The sequence below is a fragment of the Musa acuminata genome, chromosome BXJ1-4 (genome assembly GCF_036884655.1).
Source record: "Musa acuminata AAA Group cultivar baxijiao chromosome BXJ1-4, Cavendish_Baxijiao_AAA, whole genome shotgun sequence".
NCBI lineage: Eukaryota > Viridiplantae > Streptophyta > Magnoliopsida > Zingiberales > Musaceae > Musa > Musa acuminata.
The window spans coordinates 24,123,714-24,141,960 of NC_088330.1; the positions used below are offsets into that span (position 1 = coordinate 24,123,714).

General features: G+C 34.9%; 1 protein-coding gene across 6 annotated transcripts; it reads right to left on the minus strand.

The window, feature by feature from the left end:
- Nucleotides 1-411: 411 nt before the first annotated feature.
- On the minus strand, nucleotides 412-15,495 carry LOC135650825 (uncharacterized). Of its 6 annotated transcripts, none has more exons than XR_010501642.1 (9): nucleotides 15,083-15,490; nucleotides 13,537-13,622; nucleotides 12,169-12,416; nucleotides 10,817-10,936; nucleotides 10,528-10,681; nucleotides 4,592-4,731; nucleotides 4,456-4,491; nucleotides 681-1,604; nucleotides 412-595 (listed from the first exon to the last, which is right to left on the minus strand). XR_010501642.1 is itself a non-coding variant. In XM_065170473.1 (9 exons), exons 2-9 carry the CDS (start codon nucleotides 13,610-13,612, stop codon nucleotides 1,288-1,290), a joined length of 999 nt encoding a protein of 332 aa, XP_065026545.1. In that variant the 5' UTR covers nucleotides 13,613-13,622; nucleotides 15,083-15,495; the 3' UTR covers nucleotides 1,162-1,287. The 6 variants fall into 6 exon arrangements, 5 of the variants coding, with proteins under 5 accessions (XP_065026539.1, XP_065026521.1, XP_065026516.1 ...); XM_065170473.1 differs by lacking the exon at nucleotides 412-595 and having other exon boundaries at nucleotides 1,162-1,294; nucleotides 1,387-1,604; nucleotides 15,083-15,495; XM_065170467.1 differs by having other exon boundaries at nucleotides 412-1,604; nucleotides 15,148-15,490.
- Between the last annotated feature and the right edge of the window lie 2,752 nt (nucleotides 15,496-18,247).

Sequence of the window (18,247 nt, forward strand, 5' to 3'; positions counted from 1 at the left end):
AAGAACAAGACTCTCGGTTCATACCCGAAAAGCGAGTGGAGAATCTGCGGGCCCCACGGTGGACATTTTGCGAACTTTAAGGTCATAAAATATATTTTATATTCCTAAAAGGTATAAAAGAATATAAGAAAATAATAATGTGCATCGCGTGGGTTTTGGTCGTCTCCGGGGGCTACCGCTTTGCTCACCCCTTACGTGGTGGTAGTGACATAATTATCAGAAGCATATAACATGTGAGCCAGTTTATCCACCAGATGTAGAAAAGAATTTCTAGAGATAATAATTTTGATTAGATTGATTTATAATTAGAGAACGATATGAAAATTTTGAACACATGGTTCTCTCCAACTAGAATAGCACCAAAAAAAAAAGAAAAATGACCACAAGGGTTTCAACACCTGCACAGGCCAGCATGAGAACCGCACGATTGATTTGGCTGCTCAATTTTTACACCATTCTGTGTCATCCAATATTGTTCACTTACACCACATTTCATGTTCGATCCCAGGTTTACAATTCTCCCTCGGTTGAGTTGAGGATACATCTGACCAAACTCTGTGCCAGCAGCCACCCAGGCATCAGGCCACGACAAATCCTGGGAAAGCTCAACATGAATCTCCAGAAACAAAAAGAATGACTACAACTTAAACATCTCTTCCGCAGGCAATAGGTCAGATTACCATTAGATATAAGGTCCTCATGTTCTTCTCCAGGATGACTATCTTCAGGAGCTGTGAAGCAGGTATCTTAATATACATGTTTACGGTCACAACCATGGATACATGACAACTACTGAACCTAACAGCACCCCTTCTTCGCCTTCTCTTGTTGTTGGTTCAAGGTGGAGGTGGTGGTGGTGGTGGTGCAGTTGGCAATGGCGGTTGGCCTAACTGAATGAACCCCTCCGAGGATTGAAGACCATAAGGCTGGTTTATGAGACTTGGATAGAGTTGCATGCCATGCATTGGGTAGTTTGGGAAAGGAACTGAGCCATAACCAAAAGGCATTGTAGGTCCAGAAGAAAACTGCATGAATTGGGGTGTAGTTGGTGGAGGTGGTGGTAGTGGCATAGGCAGGAAAGGAGGTGGTGGTGGCATTGTTCTTGAACTTGGTTGTGTAACAGGAAATGATGGCTGTAGCGGCGGAGGCTGATTTAACAAATCAGGATGCAGGAATGATGGCAAGAGCGGCCGAAGCTGTGGCAATGGTGGTGGCACATTGTCCTCTAGTTTAAGCCTCTTGTTATCAGTAGGGTGGTCTTCTTTAATTGAAAGGCTAAAGATGCCATCAGAAGCTGGAGAGGTGTGGACATGTATCAGCATCTGAGAAGTGGAAGTGGAAGCTGCAAACTGTGGTGCAACTGCAGCAGCTGCTGTTTCTGGGTACCTGTCTGTAACAGGAGCATTATTGTCTCCAGGAAGTCTATCCTGGCTGTATCTGCCTGCAGTAGTTTGTGATCTGGTGCCAGCACCGGATTGAGGGATAAGTTTAGGTGGGCTGTCAGGGAAAGCTGATGAGTTGTTAAGCCTTTGATCAGGTGATGAGGGACCAGTACCGAGCTGCTTATGTAAGTTGACTGATTGTTCATATCTTGATTGAGCAGCCTGAATAACAATTAAACAAAACCATGTTATGTGGAGATACATCATGTATCTTGTAGAAGAATCAAAATATTAGCTTCAAAAAGCATTCCCAATCTAGCAAACAGCCATGGCCATTAATAATTAACATTATCATAAAAAGCTCTTTCACAAAGATTACTCAGCACTTTACGGAACTATCAAACAAAGGGATAATGTTATTGGAATAATGGAATGTGGTCTACCGTATACCATTTACCGGTGCATCTCCAGTGTATCCTAACATTATATTTTAAATGCATCAAGTTTCTTTGTCCTAATATTTTCCAGCAAATAGTATATAGAACTAATTTAAGATTATTAAACCAAACAGATAACTAGAAGATCTAGTAATCTAATTAGACTCTGAAAAAATATCCACTATGGGTGAAGTGAGAGAATCTTGAATGCATCTCTTAAGAAAATCGGCTATAGTGAGTCCAACAATATAGATTTGAACTGAAGTAAAAAGGCTAACTGATCACTTGTTACATCTTAAATTGGTTATCATGAAAGGATAACCATACATTCTATGAAGAGAGCAGATAAGAAAAATGCCTGCACGTGTCTGTTAGACAGAGACACAAATACTTATTAGATACTTCCTGGCATGTGAGACAGATCATAACATATTTTGAGACATACATCACCTATGCCTACGTTAATATATGGAACATATGTAGTAGTTCAATACAATCATATCATCTACATACAAATTTTAAAAATTGCAGATACAAGTAATATTTATGTACTTGTAAATTTTTAGTTTATGATGAATGAGAACAATCTCCTCATATTTTGTGTATATGCTTAAGAGTAATTTTTGTGAATGGTAGCTCTTCTTCTCGATTACATATTTGATGATCTGGATTGCCTACATTGTATATATAAAATATCTCCTATTACATGATATTATAGCAATACATAAAACATACAAGTTATTAAGTGCCATATCATGTCCTACTTTTCTAAGATTTAGATTTGTTGTGCGTGTCACTTCCATGCCATGCATTGGGCCCATGATTAAAAATATTAAAGCATGATCTTTGCATGGAAAAGAGCAACGGAAAAGATATGCGGAAACCCCAACAAACTTCTTGTGTTATTGCCCTGGGAAGACCTTGACACAATACCATGTAGTTGCTTTCTGATATCAGATTTAAGTAAACAAATCTCCAATCTAGCAACATGGAATGGATCACATACTATTCTCATCTGTAAAAGATAAGAAGTTACAGTAATCATAGCCTGAAGGATCCTGCTTCAATCACATACTATTCTAGGCTAATGTTGTCATCTGCAGTTACTATTTCTAATTATTATCTAACCAGTCACTTGGATTATCATCTGATGATTCTGACCTTATATTTGTTTTATTACTAGAGGAAGGCATAGTATGGTGTAAAAGTACAATAAAGAGGCCTTTTTTTCTGCATCATCTTCACCCCATTGTATCAAATAGCCAGCCCTCATAAAGAAAAACTAACTGTAAGGGAAAAGAAAATCTATATCCCCAATCTCCTTCTTCTTTGGCCACCTCCGCTTCCTCTCCTCTTCTTCCTCCTCACCACCACCACCTCTAAGATGAGATTATCTCATTGATCAGATGGTAGAGAATGCTAACTGTATTCATTGAAATTACATGATGCCAATTTCACCCTAACCAAGTGTTCTTGGTATCCTTAGTCTACTTACTGATCCAGTTTGTTGAAAGATAGAATAAAGAGTTAAGCAAATATTTCCACTGAACTTTGCCTTTTGGAACTTGATGAGGTTTTAGTTTTTATGCACCTAAACCTAGTACATGAAAATGTCTCATGCCTACATTTGTTAAAGCATATGCCTTGTTGGCTTGTCCAATGTCATGTCTTCATACACGAGGATGGAAAGGAAGAATAGGACTTGGAACATAGGGATGGTGTGACAATAATGGCTACATCACTATGAATCTTTACGAGGTCAAACTAGAAATACATACTTTAGTCTCCACGGGTGGTTATATCAGCCATGTCAGTAGTCCTAACAGCCTGATTATTCATGACAAAAAACCTAGTATTATGATGACTTGACAATTTGAAATTTGTATAGCAATGTTGTCATTAACCTATGTAAATTTTCATTAATTGGACTACAAATCAACTATTCTGCTACTTTTGGCAAGGATACTCTATTGAATTGTGTGGATTTGTGAAAAAATTCAATTGTATGACTATAAATTCATGGACTCTCAAGAAGTCATTCAAAGACTTTAAAAGTCAGGGATAACACAGCATTAACATACAAAGAAACATTCCTCATGAAATTAAAGATTATAAAAAACCTAACAAGTCTGACATCCTATTTAGCCTACAAATCTTGCAAACCTCACAAAGTCCCCAGACCTTAGATCTTGTTAGAATTTGTTTACCTTAACCTACATTAAGGGAGAGTGATGTTGTCATTATATAACCAGAACTCAACAAAAAAGACCTAATGAACTATAATGGAGCCAAATATGTATCATATAAGGGGTTCCTAAATCTGCAAGGATATATAGAAAATTTGCACTTTGGGATGGATATATAAGATATTATGGCACTTCATAGGGATACACAATTTTCCAAAAACCTTATAGCAAAAACTATAATATGCTAGTTATAGTAGGTTTCACATCATTAACATTGTCTTCCTCCTGGGATTAATATAGCTTGTGTTATAGTTATCCTAATTGAGATTGACTAGGGCCAATCCTGTTTAAGCACAATGTCACTAAGATCACCAGACAATCCACAAAAGACTGTCAGATGGCATACTTCATAATTGAATTACACTGTAATTTGATATACAAGAAGAGTACCTGAAGTTGTTGATGGACCTGTTCAAACTTTGACTCCTGAATCCAAACAATTATGGAACTTTTTTAAATTTTCATATACACATATAAGAAGAAAGAACCTGCACAAAGCATTGAGGACAAACACATAGAAACCTACCTGTTCGTGAAGTGCCTTTCTTAAATAGGTGATCAGAGTTGCTCTCAAGGATTCAATAACTTTTAGTTGTTCTATGCATTCTCTTAATACACCATGCTGTACCTGCATCTTCCTGACTACTCCAGATCCATTGGAATTCCCTGTCCATCCATAGGATGTCATAAAAGACAATATGAGAAAAAGAAAATTATATTAAACTACATATCATGCAAAGAGATATCAAGAGAATAAGCAATTGTTGATCTCAAGACACATTTAGTCAGCATAATTAACAACCAATCTCTTTTACAATCCAGAAATAAATAAATGGCATTTGAAAGAAATTATTCTAACTTTGGTGATAAAATCAGGGAAAAAGCATATTACACTGAATTTTAATATACAATAAGGAAAATACTATAAAAAGATAAATAATTGTAGTAGGAAATAAATAAAATTAGAGAAGATAAATCACAGTTTATCACTCTCCAAAATTTTTCCTGACAAATGAGGCATCAGCAGAATACAACTCATAAGAAGAATTACATGGAAGAAAGGAATTCCAAAATTGGTTGACAACACATCCTCTCTTCATCCACTGTAGCTGATATTTTTTGTTTAACCACACAGATTCAGCTTATGTTAATACATTCTATAATATATCAGTTGTTTCATGGCCTTCCATTTTAAACTGAGACCAGCTCAAATTAATGACTAATTTGGTATCTTTACAAATTCTAGGTTCAAAATTTTAGAAACTAAAAAAAAAAGAGTTGGTATCCAATAGGTTAAATCCTTGAAAATTTTGAATGGAACTGTCAAGCCCACAAGAGTCTCTACCAGTTTAGGAGATGAAGATGGCACTTCCAAGCCCACTAGAGAAACCTGTCAGTTTAGGAGATGAAAATGGCATTGTCAACAAAAGAACCAAAGAACAAGAAAGTACCGGTAATCCAAACCAAACTGAGAAACAAGTTCTTGATAATCCAGGACTGCATAAATCATCAAATTTTCTTCGTATATACTGTTAACTCCAACTGTATTCAAAATGAAGCCTCTTCTAAGATGGCCATTTGAATCAATGATTTCACGGTAATGATCTGTCTTATTCCATTGAATTTTATAAATTTGCTACATAGATGAATCATTTGGTCATTCTAGCACTCTGCATACAAGCAGATAATGTCACTGTAATAGCATTAATATCAAACATGACTATGGTTCATGGCCACTTATGAGGCATGGCCATGCAGAATAGTTCATGACGATTGGGGAATTGCATGTGCACATGTCTTCACATAAACAAAGCTGCATAAGTTCCTAACTGCTAAATTGATTCAAAGGACACCTTGCAAGTGTTCAAAAATTTGATAGGACATGAAACTTTGCTGAAGTTTTATAAGTTAAACTGGATCTTATGGCTTTGATTAGATAAGATCATGTCCAAAAATATTACTGAAAATCCAAGACAGATTTAAACAGTGGAATCTACTTTGTTAGGGGCCAAATTGTGTTTCAGTAAATCTGACCAATATCCCATTTGCTAAAACAAAATCCAATATTTAAAAGAAGCATATGTCAAAATTGCTAGTTACGGGTGCCCTGCAAGCCAATCACGTGAGTGATGGCACGTGTGATACGCTGCATAATCTCTTTTGGTTAATATTAATAATGACATTATCTCACTTTATATTATCTGATTAATATATTGTGATGTTCTTGAATCTATGCAATGAGAATTGGATCATAATGAGACCAATTCGCCTTTAAACATAAAATCCTAAATATTTCTGGTCATAGGTTATTTGAGAAGGAAATCGAGGTAACCGGATAAACCGGTGTACCATATACTCGTCCATACGATGGAGGCAGTTGGTCTCATAACTATTTGTATGGGGACACTAGGGATATAGTGTAGGTGCTCATTGGAGGATAAGTTCACTAAATGATTCACTTACGAAATATTGGATGGTTAATTATACCTCATTGTCAGACAACGATTTCGTAGTCTCAGTTGTGTATCTGGTCCTTAGACTTGAGACACCAAGAATGTCTTATTTGAATACTCCATTCTTTGATACCGGACTTATAGATTTGAAACTTTCAGAACTAACACAGCCGGTCATTAGGAATAAGGGATTAAGATATTGGATGAATGATGGATTATAGATACATGGTAACTAATAACAAATAGGTTTGATGAATTAGATCCCCTTGTACCATCTGAGGACTATGGCGTAGTGGCCTAGTACGTCCATAGTCGATGAGTTGAGTGAATTATTATGAGGATAATAATTCACTGAGTCAAAAAGAGTTTTGATAGGTGTAACTCACGGCCAACTCGGTATTTGACCTAGAGGGTCACACACATATGGTAGACAATACGACAAATAGAGGATTGGATATGAGATATCCAATAAGCCTATGTCTTAATGAATTCATTGGGTGAGACCCAATAAAGCTTAGAGTGGTTATTGGATGAAGATCCAATATCCATTAAGCTAGTGGTTATTGGATGGGGATCCAATACCCACTAAGGTCGATCCATTAGGATTAGCAATAGGAGCTCTCTATAAAGAGGAGTTGAGGCTTCATGAGTCATAGGCTAGACCCTATAGCCGTCGGCCTCCTATCGCCTCCTCCCCATCTTTCTCTCAACCGTGAGCCCCTCCCTGGTGTGAGTGGACAACAAGAGGGTCGGCCCCTCTCTTGACTACTGTTACGTGGTGGTGCGCGATCACAAGGAGAGAACCCGTTGCGCGAGGAGGTGTGTCATCATTGCGTTTGTTGTGTGGATTACTACTAGAGAGGAGTTCGCGAGAGCTTCTTCGTCCCACGGACCAAGATCTACGATTTAGGGGATATACGATCTCCCCTAGGTGAGAACGTCTCAATCTATTGATGCGGCTTTACGTTTCGAGTTTTATGCTCCCGATTGTCGCACGGCGATCTGATAAGATTTGTTTGGGAATGATTTTTGTTTTTATTTTCCACTGCGCATGTGATGCTCTCTAATGTTTCCCAACAATGTTATCAGAGCCAGGTTCCCCGTGCAATGATCGGTTATTAACTGCCTGTTGAGTGGAATTGGTTTTCTCATAAATTAGTTGTGTTTTTCGTCGATTTCATATTAGGATAGCATATGTTTTGCATCTGAATCGTTTAGACAACAAAGGACCTTATCATCAAAGAATTAATGGCAAAACTAGGGAAGGGCATGTTATTGATTATCTGCTGCATCTTTATGTTTTAGAAAAATATCGCTTGCAAACCCCTTACGCGGTATATTTGATGTCAATCGTCTCACTGGTCCAAACTACACGGATTGGCTCCGTAACTTGAGAATTGTTCTCACGACGGAGAAAATTTCATATGTCCTTGACATGGTAATGCCCGAGCCTAATGAAGGGACAAGTGAGGAAGAGATTACTCGCTACGAGAAGTATGTAGATGATTTCATCCTAGTTCAGTGTTACATGTTGGCCTCGATGACTCCCGAGCTGCAAAGGCAACATGAAAAGATGGATGTTAGATCCTTCCTCCTTCATCTTCGTAAATTGTTTGAGGAAGAGGGAAGGACTCAACGATCTGAGATATCCAAGAGTCTCTTCCGCGCAAGGATGATTGAGGGGGTATCGGTTCATAACCATGTCCTTAAAATGATCGAGTGGATTGAGAAGTTCACGGGTTTAGGAATGGTTCTAGAGGATAACCTATGTGTAGATCTCATGCTTCAGTCTCTCCCAGATTCCTTTTTCCAATTTATAATAAATTTTAATATGAATAAACTTGAGATGACTCTCTCTGAGCTCCTCAATATGTTAAGGTAGGCTGAGAGCTCCATCAAGAAAGAGAAGTCAATTCTCTATGTTGATGAGACTAAAAAAAAAAGGCAAAAAAATCCCTTAAGAACGGCAAGGGCAAGGGCAAACCGGCTAAAGCAAAGGTTGCTAAAAATGACCCAGCAAAGGACAAAGGCCAGTGCTTCCACTTTGGGAAATACGGGCACTGGAAGAGGAACTGTAAGGAATACCTAACAGAAAAGGCGAAACAAAAGCTTGGAGAAGCTTCAAGTACATTCAAGATTGATCTTCATCTGTCAGAAAGTTATGATAATGCATGGGTGAGACCCAATAGAGCTTAGAGTGGTTCTTGGATAGAGATCTAATATTCATTAAACTAGTAATTATTGGATGTGGATCCAATACCTATTAAGGTAAATCCATTAGAGTTAGCAACAGGAACTCTCTATAAACAAGAGTTGGGGCTTCATGAGTCATACGCTAGACCCTATAGCCGTCGGCATCCTATCTCCCCCTCCCCATCTTTCTCTCAGTCGTGAGCCCCTCCCTGGTGTGAGAGGACAGCAAGAGGGTCGGCCCCTCACTTGACTGTTGCTACGTGGTGGTACACGATCACGAGGAGAGAACCCGCTGTGCGAGGAGATGCGTCATCGCTGCGTCTACTATGTGGATTATCGCTAAAGAGGAGTTTGTGAGAGCTCCTTCATCCCACGAACCAAGATCTGCGATTTAGGGGATATACGATCTCCCCTAGGTGAGAACGTCTCAATCTATTGATGCGGCTTTATCGCTCCCGGTTGTTGCCCGGCGATCCGATAAGATCTGTTTTAGGAACGATTTTTGTTTTCATTTTCCGCTACGCATGTGATGCTCTCTAATGTTTCCCAATAAAAATGTCTAGCATGAAGCAAATCAGCAATACAAATACCAATGCCAAAGTGTGTCTCAATAAATCCAAAATTAACAAGTGCTCTGACCAATTTAATCCAAAGGCCACTTTGTTCCATTTGCTAAAACTAAGTTCAATATGAAAGAGGCAGTATATTTCAAAATGTATAGCATGAGTGGGCCTAGCCTAACATCATAATTTGTTTGCACTTCATGGAGGCCCATAGAAGGCAATGAACATGTAAAAAAATGCTGAATCTGCCAATCTGAAAATGGGAATCTTGACATGACTTCCTTGACCTACACTTGAAATTTAACTTAATCATCAACTTTTTATATGGGTTCTATCAACCATAGTGTGAAATTTTAACCAAAATTCACTTCAACTGAAGTGCATTAGCTTCAGCCAAAGCGAAAAGGGTTTCATCCTTCTTTGGCTTAGTCCAGCGATGATCAGTACATGTCTCAAACTTTTGATGGTTTTAGCCAAAACTGATTAAAACAGGTTAAGGCAAAAAAATTGTTACAGTGAATTCACTGTCGACAATTTGTAGTCACAAGAAGCAGGTTTTTTAGGTTTCGTATATACAACCAATTAAGTGACAACTTATCATGACCATGTTCTACATATCCATGCTATTGAGCCTTGAGTTTCCCAAATTTCGAAGTTTTGCTGTCCAAACATCTTAACAGAGTATCAAAAATTGTACCATCATCATCAAACTATTCCTCTTCGTAAATTCAGCATGAAACCAAATAAGCATTTGCAACATCACTAACTAGCTACATGCCCATGCTACACATGTATTAGAATTAAAATCTATATAATTCTATTTTTGACAGAAAAAGGATATAATAGCCAAATTATCTTAATGTCTTAAATGCAGGAATATCATCTCCCGTAAGAGTATACACTTGTATTTAGTTAGGCACTCATAACATTGCAAAATATGGTACACATGGTCCATGCAAAAAACTCAAAGAGATCACTATTATTATTGACAGCAATAGCAACAGTGTTAGTTGTAATAAAACCATAGGAAATTTGCATATTACACTATTTATGATTGATTGGCATCCTTCGAGGACTCAAAATTTCCAAGATAGACACCAAGGTCAAACCACTGCATTAAATGAAATTGATTGCAGTCTCAGGGGTGGTTTCTAGGAATAAGAAAAGATACATGATAAAATAAGAAAATCTTTTCAAATTACTAGCTTTGATTGCATCAACAGCAGGACATTGTATGAAGGTCTAACAGTTACCTCCTAACTCACTCACAAGTTCCTTATCCACTTCATCAACGAGGTTAGTAGCTGCTTGACAATTTCCATATAAAGTGTCTTCGTCATAGGGAAGATCATAAATATGAGTATAGCCTGAAATGAGCTCCTCCAACTGTTCTCCAGATGGATGTTTCTGTGAATGACAAACATGCAGATATTTGTGCATATAATATTAATCAATGGCTAAATCTTATGTATCTTATTATATTGCACAAACACGATCAGCATGTGAAGAATGATTTCAAGTATAATGTTTTAAAATTCTCACCAACTTGTATCTAATGACCTTCTCGTTTATATTTTTATTCCCATTATCGCTTCCCAAAATATTGTCCTTAAGTACTTGTCCATGAGAACCAAAGACTTTGCGTTCTTCCCATATGTCCATCTGAAGATGTTATCATTCAAAAAGGAAAGGTAATTCAATTAAAGAATTAAACATTCAGATACAATTATGAAATTGCAAATGAACAACAAAACAATAATTTTCCCTAGATCAAAAAAAGCAAGCTATGCACGAGTCCTCCAACCAATACAAGGTATGGGGAGAGTCAAGTAGCTTTACCCATGAACGTAGCAACACTTTTCATAGTCTGAAACAGAGTTCTATATACCGATTCACCAGGTTATCAACATGTAGACCATCCTAAACTGGGTGGTCCACTTCTAAAATAGGGCTTGCTGCCCGGTAAGCCCTGTGAACCAGGCTTACTGCCCGGTTTTTTATTTATAATTTTTTTATTTTTAAATAATGCAAATAAAACATCTGAAGTCTTTCTCCGCAGTCTGCCATGCCTGTGTTCATCACCTCTCATGCTGCCCGTCAAAGTATTGATCCTTTAATAATTACTTATAAGCAGATACTTTGAGGAAGTATCCAACACATATCAAAGGAATTATCAAACAAATCATATCAGACATGAATGTGACACTTACAGCAAGTATTTTGTAGCATACATGTTGGATGGTAATTAAGTTATCCACTCAACCATACCATCTTAAAATTTTCTTTGACAATATTTTGGTCAATACACACATTACTAAGATTGAAAAAATGAAATAATTAGTTTATTTCATGAAAAATAACCACATTAGTGAATTTATCATTTATGAACAGTTGAACTCCACAGCCAACTGAGTTTGAATGATGAACCAATATACAGAGAAGTGTAAGAAAATGTTGATGAAACCAAACAAAATAAAGATACTTTCCTAAAAGGATCAACATCTTCAAATAACTTCGAATTAAAATCGAAGTCACCTTCTATTACACTCACTAAAGCCAAAATAAATCCAACAAATTTTCATGTTCGTAAATAATGCACATCAAAATCCATGAATATAATTGCCTAGAAAGCTGTACAAAATTAAGTATGGTCTAAAGACATGAAGGATCCATGTCTGCAACTAGCATAAGTTTTAAGAAGAAAAGTATGGTTTATGCATATTTGCAAATATTCACTCAAAATAACCATGAACAAACTTGAATTCAAAAAAATGTGAATAAAAATTGAGAACAAATTATGAACATAATGTCATAATACAACAAGGTCAGTGATAAACTTTTTAAACATGACAAAAATATATATATATATCTATATATAACTCAATATTTCTTACCAATCTTACTACAGTGCTTCTTCCAATCTCACCCCCATTATTAAATACATCACTAAGGGCACCAGGGATAACTTTCCAAAACTCATCAATAAACTCCAGACCCTTCCATCTGCTATTTTGCAAAATATCATTTGCTAGATATAGGAAAGATATTCGTTGATCTCTTGGAGCACAATAAAATTGTTGCTGCCATGTTTCCACAACCTGCTTTGCTTTTTTTCTATGGAAGATGCACCAATGTGATAAAGCTACTTAAGTTAAGTATATCAATGAAATAATGAGTGACCACAAAGAGGCTTAATTGAACTTATGTCTGTACAAACGGTCAAAGATTTAGCATATCAAAAATCATAATTTTTACCATATATGGAAGAAAAAAAAAAATGAAAAACTTCATAATCATGAATAGCGTAGAGGATATTCTTGTTGTTATGTGTTAATCATGATTGTTTATATAATTTTTTTACAATTATATGAAGCATCAAATTTAAAGAGAAAAGGACTTCCCATATGGAACAGATCATGGATCTTCACAAGCATTTTTTAACTGAACCTGTTTGTAGTAAGATCAAAAAGACTACAGATAATATGAATGATGCAAGTGCATTTTTATTTGTATGACAAACAATAAATGAAATTCTAGCTGCTTGAAATAGTTCCAAAAAAATGTCACACAAAAGTACAACTTATCTTGACTATACTAGCATGCCTGCCCTCTTGAACAAATTCTCTTGCCTGACTTGTGAAGCGTGAATACCTTAGTGTGAGAAACATCCAGTAGCTTTTGTTGTTTTCTTAGACTTGAAGTACTTGAGTTTAAGTTGAAAAAATTACTTTGACACGTCATGCATGTTCCAACTCATCTAGTTTCTCTGACTAGTTCTTTGAATACAAACTATGGACTATTTTGAGAAGTTTAATAAAACTTTCGGAGTTATCATCAAAGGTGATTACCACTATTTTTTTTATATATAAAAGTTATAAAACATGAGTACACAATATAATGGTACCTTAATAGGCGATACTCTGATGACATGGCTTACTTTGCTTTATGAGACATGTTTCATCATCACTAACTAGACTGCATGCTACCTGATATATATATTACTATCTCTAAGACCAACAGCACAAAACCAATTATAGTTCTACAGAGAACTCCTAATATTATCTCTAGGGGCTAGCAGGACAGCAAAGTAATCCAGTATCATGTTATAAGATATAAACATCATTAAATTGGGGACACCTAAAGCCATCACAAACAAGCTTGTCCATGAAAAACAGCCATAACGATTATAAGATATAAACATCATTAAATATCAAACAATACAATTCTTGCCAGTGAGCATATCAATAGAAATGGAAGGATACTCTCTATACTCTGCTGTCCATTGTTCAACTTGGTAAGCTTGTCCGCTAATACCTGCCCATTAAATGACCCATTCATAGTTCCCGATCTATATTTGAAAATTAAATATGTCAGAGAACATATAAAGTTGGCATTGAAACAAAGATCACATTAAAATGAGTAGCCATTACGAGCACAAAGCAACAGAGATGTGATAAATTCAACAAAGAAAAGCAAATATCAACCATATTAGTAAAAGAACCTGTAACTGCTATCAATCATGCATATCTTTCTCAAATCAACTTAACAAGACAGAAGTAAACCGAAATAGACCAGTTTAGATTAGTCTATCAAAACTCAAAAGTACTGTTTTTTGACTTGGATATCTACACCATCTTGGTAAGATATTAATACCAATATATATCAAAAAATTCTTTTATCTTAGCTACAAATCATTGTTGCACAAACTTCAGTGTATCTCATTTGATGGATATAACAAAGACACTGAATCATCTGCCAACAGCCACAAAAGATCATTTGTGACACAACATTTGTTATGACCAAGGCAGACACAAAAGTTGACCCAAGTACCAATGCCACCGGCATAGCATTGGCAGAGCTCGTATGAAATTTTCAAAGCTATAAACCACCACTAGAATCATTTATCCAGGAAGCCTACTCCAATAAGCCAGATGGAGCTAAGAACATAGTCAAAACTTGACCGGAACCTTTGACGTAAGTAATTAGACCTTTATTACAAACCATTTAAGCCAGAAAGAAACTACTGACTTCATGATTTCTTTCTCTAATTCAGTTCCTCTTACCACTTGGATACCAGTTAAAATTTGGAAGTCAAATGATGTGAGACTGCAGAGCATGCCAAGAACCTTTAGAAAGAAGAAATAAAATTAATGCAGAGTTGTTAAGTTGCAACTCAGGGAAACATATACACACATAACATTAATTAACAACAGCCATAATAGTAAAAAAATATTTGACTCTGACAAGTATCACGATAACTCTAACATATGGTACAATAGTAAGATACCAAGTGCCAATATTTATAGATTACCATCAAGTAAGACACCAGAAACAAGTACAATGTATGCAGCATACATGTCAGTATCTTTTATAAAACGAATGCGTTGCCCATCTGAAAAGAAATTGGACTATTTTCAAGAACTATGGCTCTTCTTGAGACGAGATGAAAGCCTCGGTTTAGTACAGTATAAGACTCATAAACTTCCCAAGGTAAAGAACAGATGTATAATATTTGATAGATTGACGACTACTTCGATGGTGAGATCAAATTTATTGCCCAGAGACTTCTGAATTACCCTGTCTCAGTACATTTAAGGAAAAAACAATCAACTCATAATGATTGCGCACAGAAGATATTTGAAAGTATATCACATCCAAAGAATTAAGAAGACTCGTCAAATCTGGTAATAGTCATATTTATATATTTTTTTTTTTTAAATCCACCTTTACAATATAAATAGTTAGAACAAGAATAAATTTAGCAAATTGCATACAAAGGTATAAACGCATAGATAAGGAAAAAGAAACCTAGGTTGATCAAAAGGAAACAAGAACAAAACCCTCAAGCCACAGAAATCTGCAGGCAATCCAACCAGCCAAATCTAATGCGGGCGAACTAGGCAAGAAGAGCTCGTCGAAGGAGGCGACAGCTTGGTAGATGGGCGCAATCTCTTCGTAAGCGCTTCTTGACGAGATGCTTCGTAAGCGAAGGTAGGGGGGAAGAATTAAAGTGAAAATAACTAAAACCCCTTTCCTTTGCTGGTTCGTTCCCCCTTCAAAAGAAAATAATCTGCCTCCTTGTTTTTGTCAGGGAGTACAAGAATTGCCACTTTGCCGTCTGGAGTTGGCGCTGAGTAGAGGGACAGAGAGCGGAAGCGGGAGAGAGAGAGAGAGAGAGAGAGAGAGAGAGAGAGAGAGACAGAGGCGCGTTCAGACTAATGTTGGATTCTTAAGAACAACTTTCTCTTTATTTATATATATATATATATATATATATACATACATACATACATACAGAGACAGAGAATGATTTTCATAAAGGATTTTTATTTTAGGTTTTTCTTTAACTTTTTTTTATTTTTTCTAAATAGTATCTTTAATTTAAAAAGTACTTCTTAAAAATTAATTATATATTTTTCACTTATTATGATATTTTAACATGTAAGATAATCTTTTGATCATCATAATAAAATATTATAAAATCTACTTGAAAACATGATAGAAGAATCAAATAAAATCAAAATATACTAATTTTAGAGTTGAATTTGTGTCGCTGAGGTGAATTCGGATCTAACCTGAATCTATTTCTAATCAATCTTTAGGAAATTCACTGATATCCTAAACCTTATAAAACTAAGTTAGAAGCAATCTTAACAACACTAGTTTGATGCCAAAGTTAGTACCTAAAATTGAATGAGCCATGTAGGTTTGACTAGACGAACAAACTAAATTTTATTATTTGTGTGTCGAGTGTGCTTATGCGATCCCCTTTTATATTGTATACCTAGGATCGACATCATGAATCAATTATAATCATTTTTATCGACTCTAGGAAATTCATCTGATGTTCCAAACCTCGCAAAACTAAGTTAAGAGCAATCTAAATGACGCTTCTCGAACGCCTAAGTTAATACTCAAAATCAGATGAGTTGTATAGGTCAAATTAGACAGATAACCTAAATTTTACTATTTATTATATATTGAGTGTACTCGTATGATCTCCTTTTATATTTGATTCATAAGACATTATATAGTTTGTTAACATGAACCAATTATAATCATTTTTATCGATTTCGAACGATTATGTTTGTTTATTAGACTGACTAGAATTACCTTTGGTGATCGTTAGGTCATTTACTTGTTTTCTTCGCTAGATATTTATCAATCATTGGTTCATACACATGATAAGAAAATCATGTCCAACATGATATTATAAATCTAACCATATAGGATGTTTGATGTGTATCTAGTATAATAACATAAAAGCAATATATATAAATAAATAAATAAAATATAAATATACATATATATATAATAGTGAAATTCTAACATAAAACTTAAATGGAGACCTGGAACTTGAAAGTAAATAATTTTCATTAATACTATACTAATTTTGGTGACTGTTAAATTGGGGCATCACAAAGTAGATTATTATATAAAAAAGGATTATGGAAGAAATTAAAAGTAGAGGCATAGTTCTAACAGACAGTTTGTATGGTGTGAGAAAGTTCAACAAGTAATTTATTCTAATAGATATTGTTTTTAAGATCAACAAAATTATAAAATTGAGAAGAATTTTAATATATACATATAACAAAATAATAATAATAATAATAATAATAATAATAATAATAATAATAATAATAATAATAATAATGTGAGTCATAAGCATGATAAGATACAGAGTATTATATAACAATATTTATAGTAAGATAAGTATTAAGAAGAGGGAAAAGGATATTCTTTGATTTACTAAAACTAACTAAAGGAAGAGGTTTAGGTAATATTATTATGTAGATCAATGAAATCGATAAATTATTTTTATATTTTTCTTAACAAACATTCGACAAATAACTTACGTTAGAGATAGATAATAGTGATCATACATTTCATCCACAATAAAATTTAAGGTACAAATGATTTTTAAAAAATAGTAAGTATTGCAAAATAATAACTTCTTATTCATAAGAGAAAATAGAGAGTTACGAGAGAGATGAAATGATTTGATTGGAAAATACTGAACATACAGACGTACAATTCTAAATCTTTGAATGGAAAATCCAAAGGACTGCCTGATCGATTGGGTTAGTAAATGATTTAAGCTGTTCACGATCATAAAAAAAAACTTGTTCGTAATTAATTAATCATCGAGATTAATCAATCAAGCCGAGTCTAATTCTCTATCTCGGACTCCTAAATGGGGCTGGGTTTGATTCATTTAAGCTCGTTGATTAATGAACTCTTTCTAAGCCACCCATGCGAAATTAAGTCCTGTTTGGATAGATACGTAGACATGCGTTATGTATTAAGCATGCGAACAAAATCACAAATAGTCAATATTTGATGCATTCATAAATAAATACGCATGCAAATTAGTGACATATATAATTATTAATAACTAAATTGTTGCAGAAATTTGTTTATTTATTTATTTTGGTACAAGTCACTAGTTAATGTTTGCTTTTGTTTTTTGTTTTTATCAAAGATAATGTGCATCGACTGATGTAGCTAATTAAAATATTAAATCATTATATGAGGTCTTGGATTAATCTCGTTAAACAATTTGGGTAGGGTCGATCTAGTTGAGCTATGAGCTTAATCAAATCGAGTATAGTCGAGTCCAATCAAAAGCTTGCCCCTCAAAAATTTGATTGTACTGTTTTCATCCATATTATAGCCATCCTATGAACTAATCCATAGGATGCACTCAATCCAAGTGAATAGAAAAACATTGTATAGGGATTATTTCTTTTTTTATTATTATTATTCATTCAACAAATGTAATATGACATAATTTGCAAGGATATATTTTCATACGAGTCATAAAAAAATTATTTATGATATTTTATAATGTTATTATAGTGTTTTCATTCATATAAAATACTATAAAGTGAATAGAAAAACACTATAAGAGGGGTCATTTTTCATATTATTATCATTCATTCCACTCAATAACTTGTCAATAAATATAAT

Bases quoted from the DNA above. Each gene is read 5' to 3' on its own strand.
- LOC135650825 (XM_065170467.1), bottom strand. From the start codon at position 13,612: ATGAATGGGTCATTTAATGGGCAGGTATTAGCGGACAAGCTTACCAAG. The intron at 10,682-10,816 runs GTGAGAATTTTA...TGTCATTCACAG, and splicing joins AGGTCATTAGATACAAGTTG to AAACATCCATCTGGAGAACA. The intron at 1,605-4,455 runs GTACTCTTCTTG...ATTGTTATTCAG, and splicing joins AGGTCCATCAACAACTTCAG to GCTGCTCAATCAAGATATGA.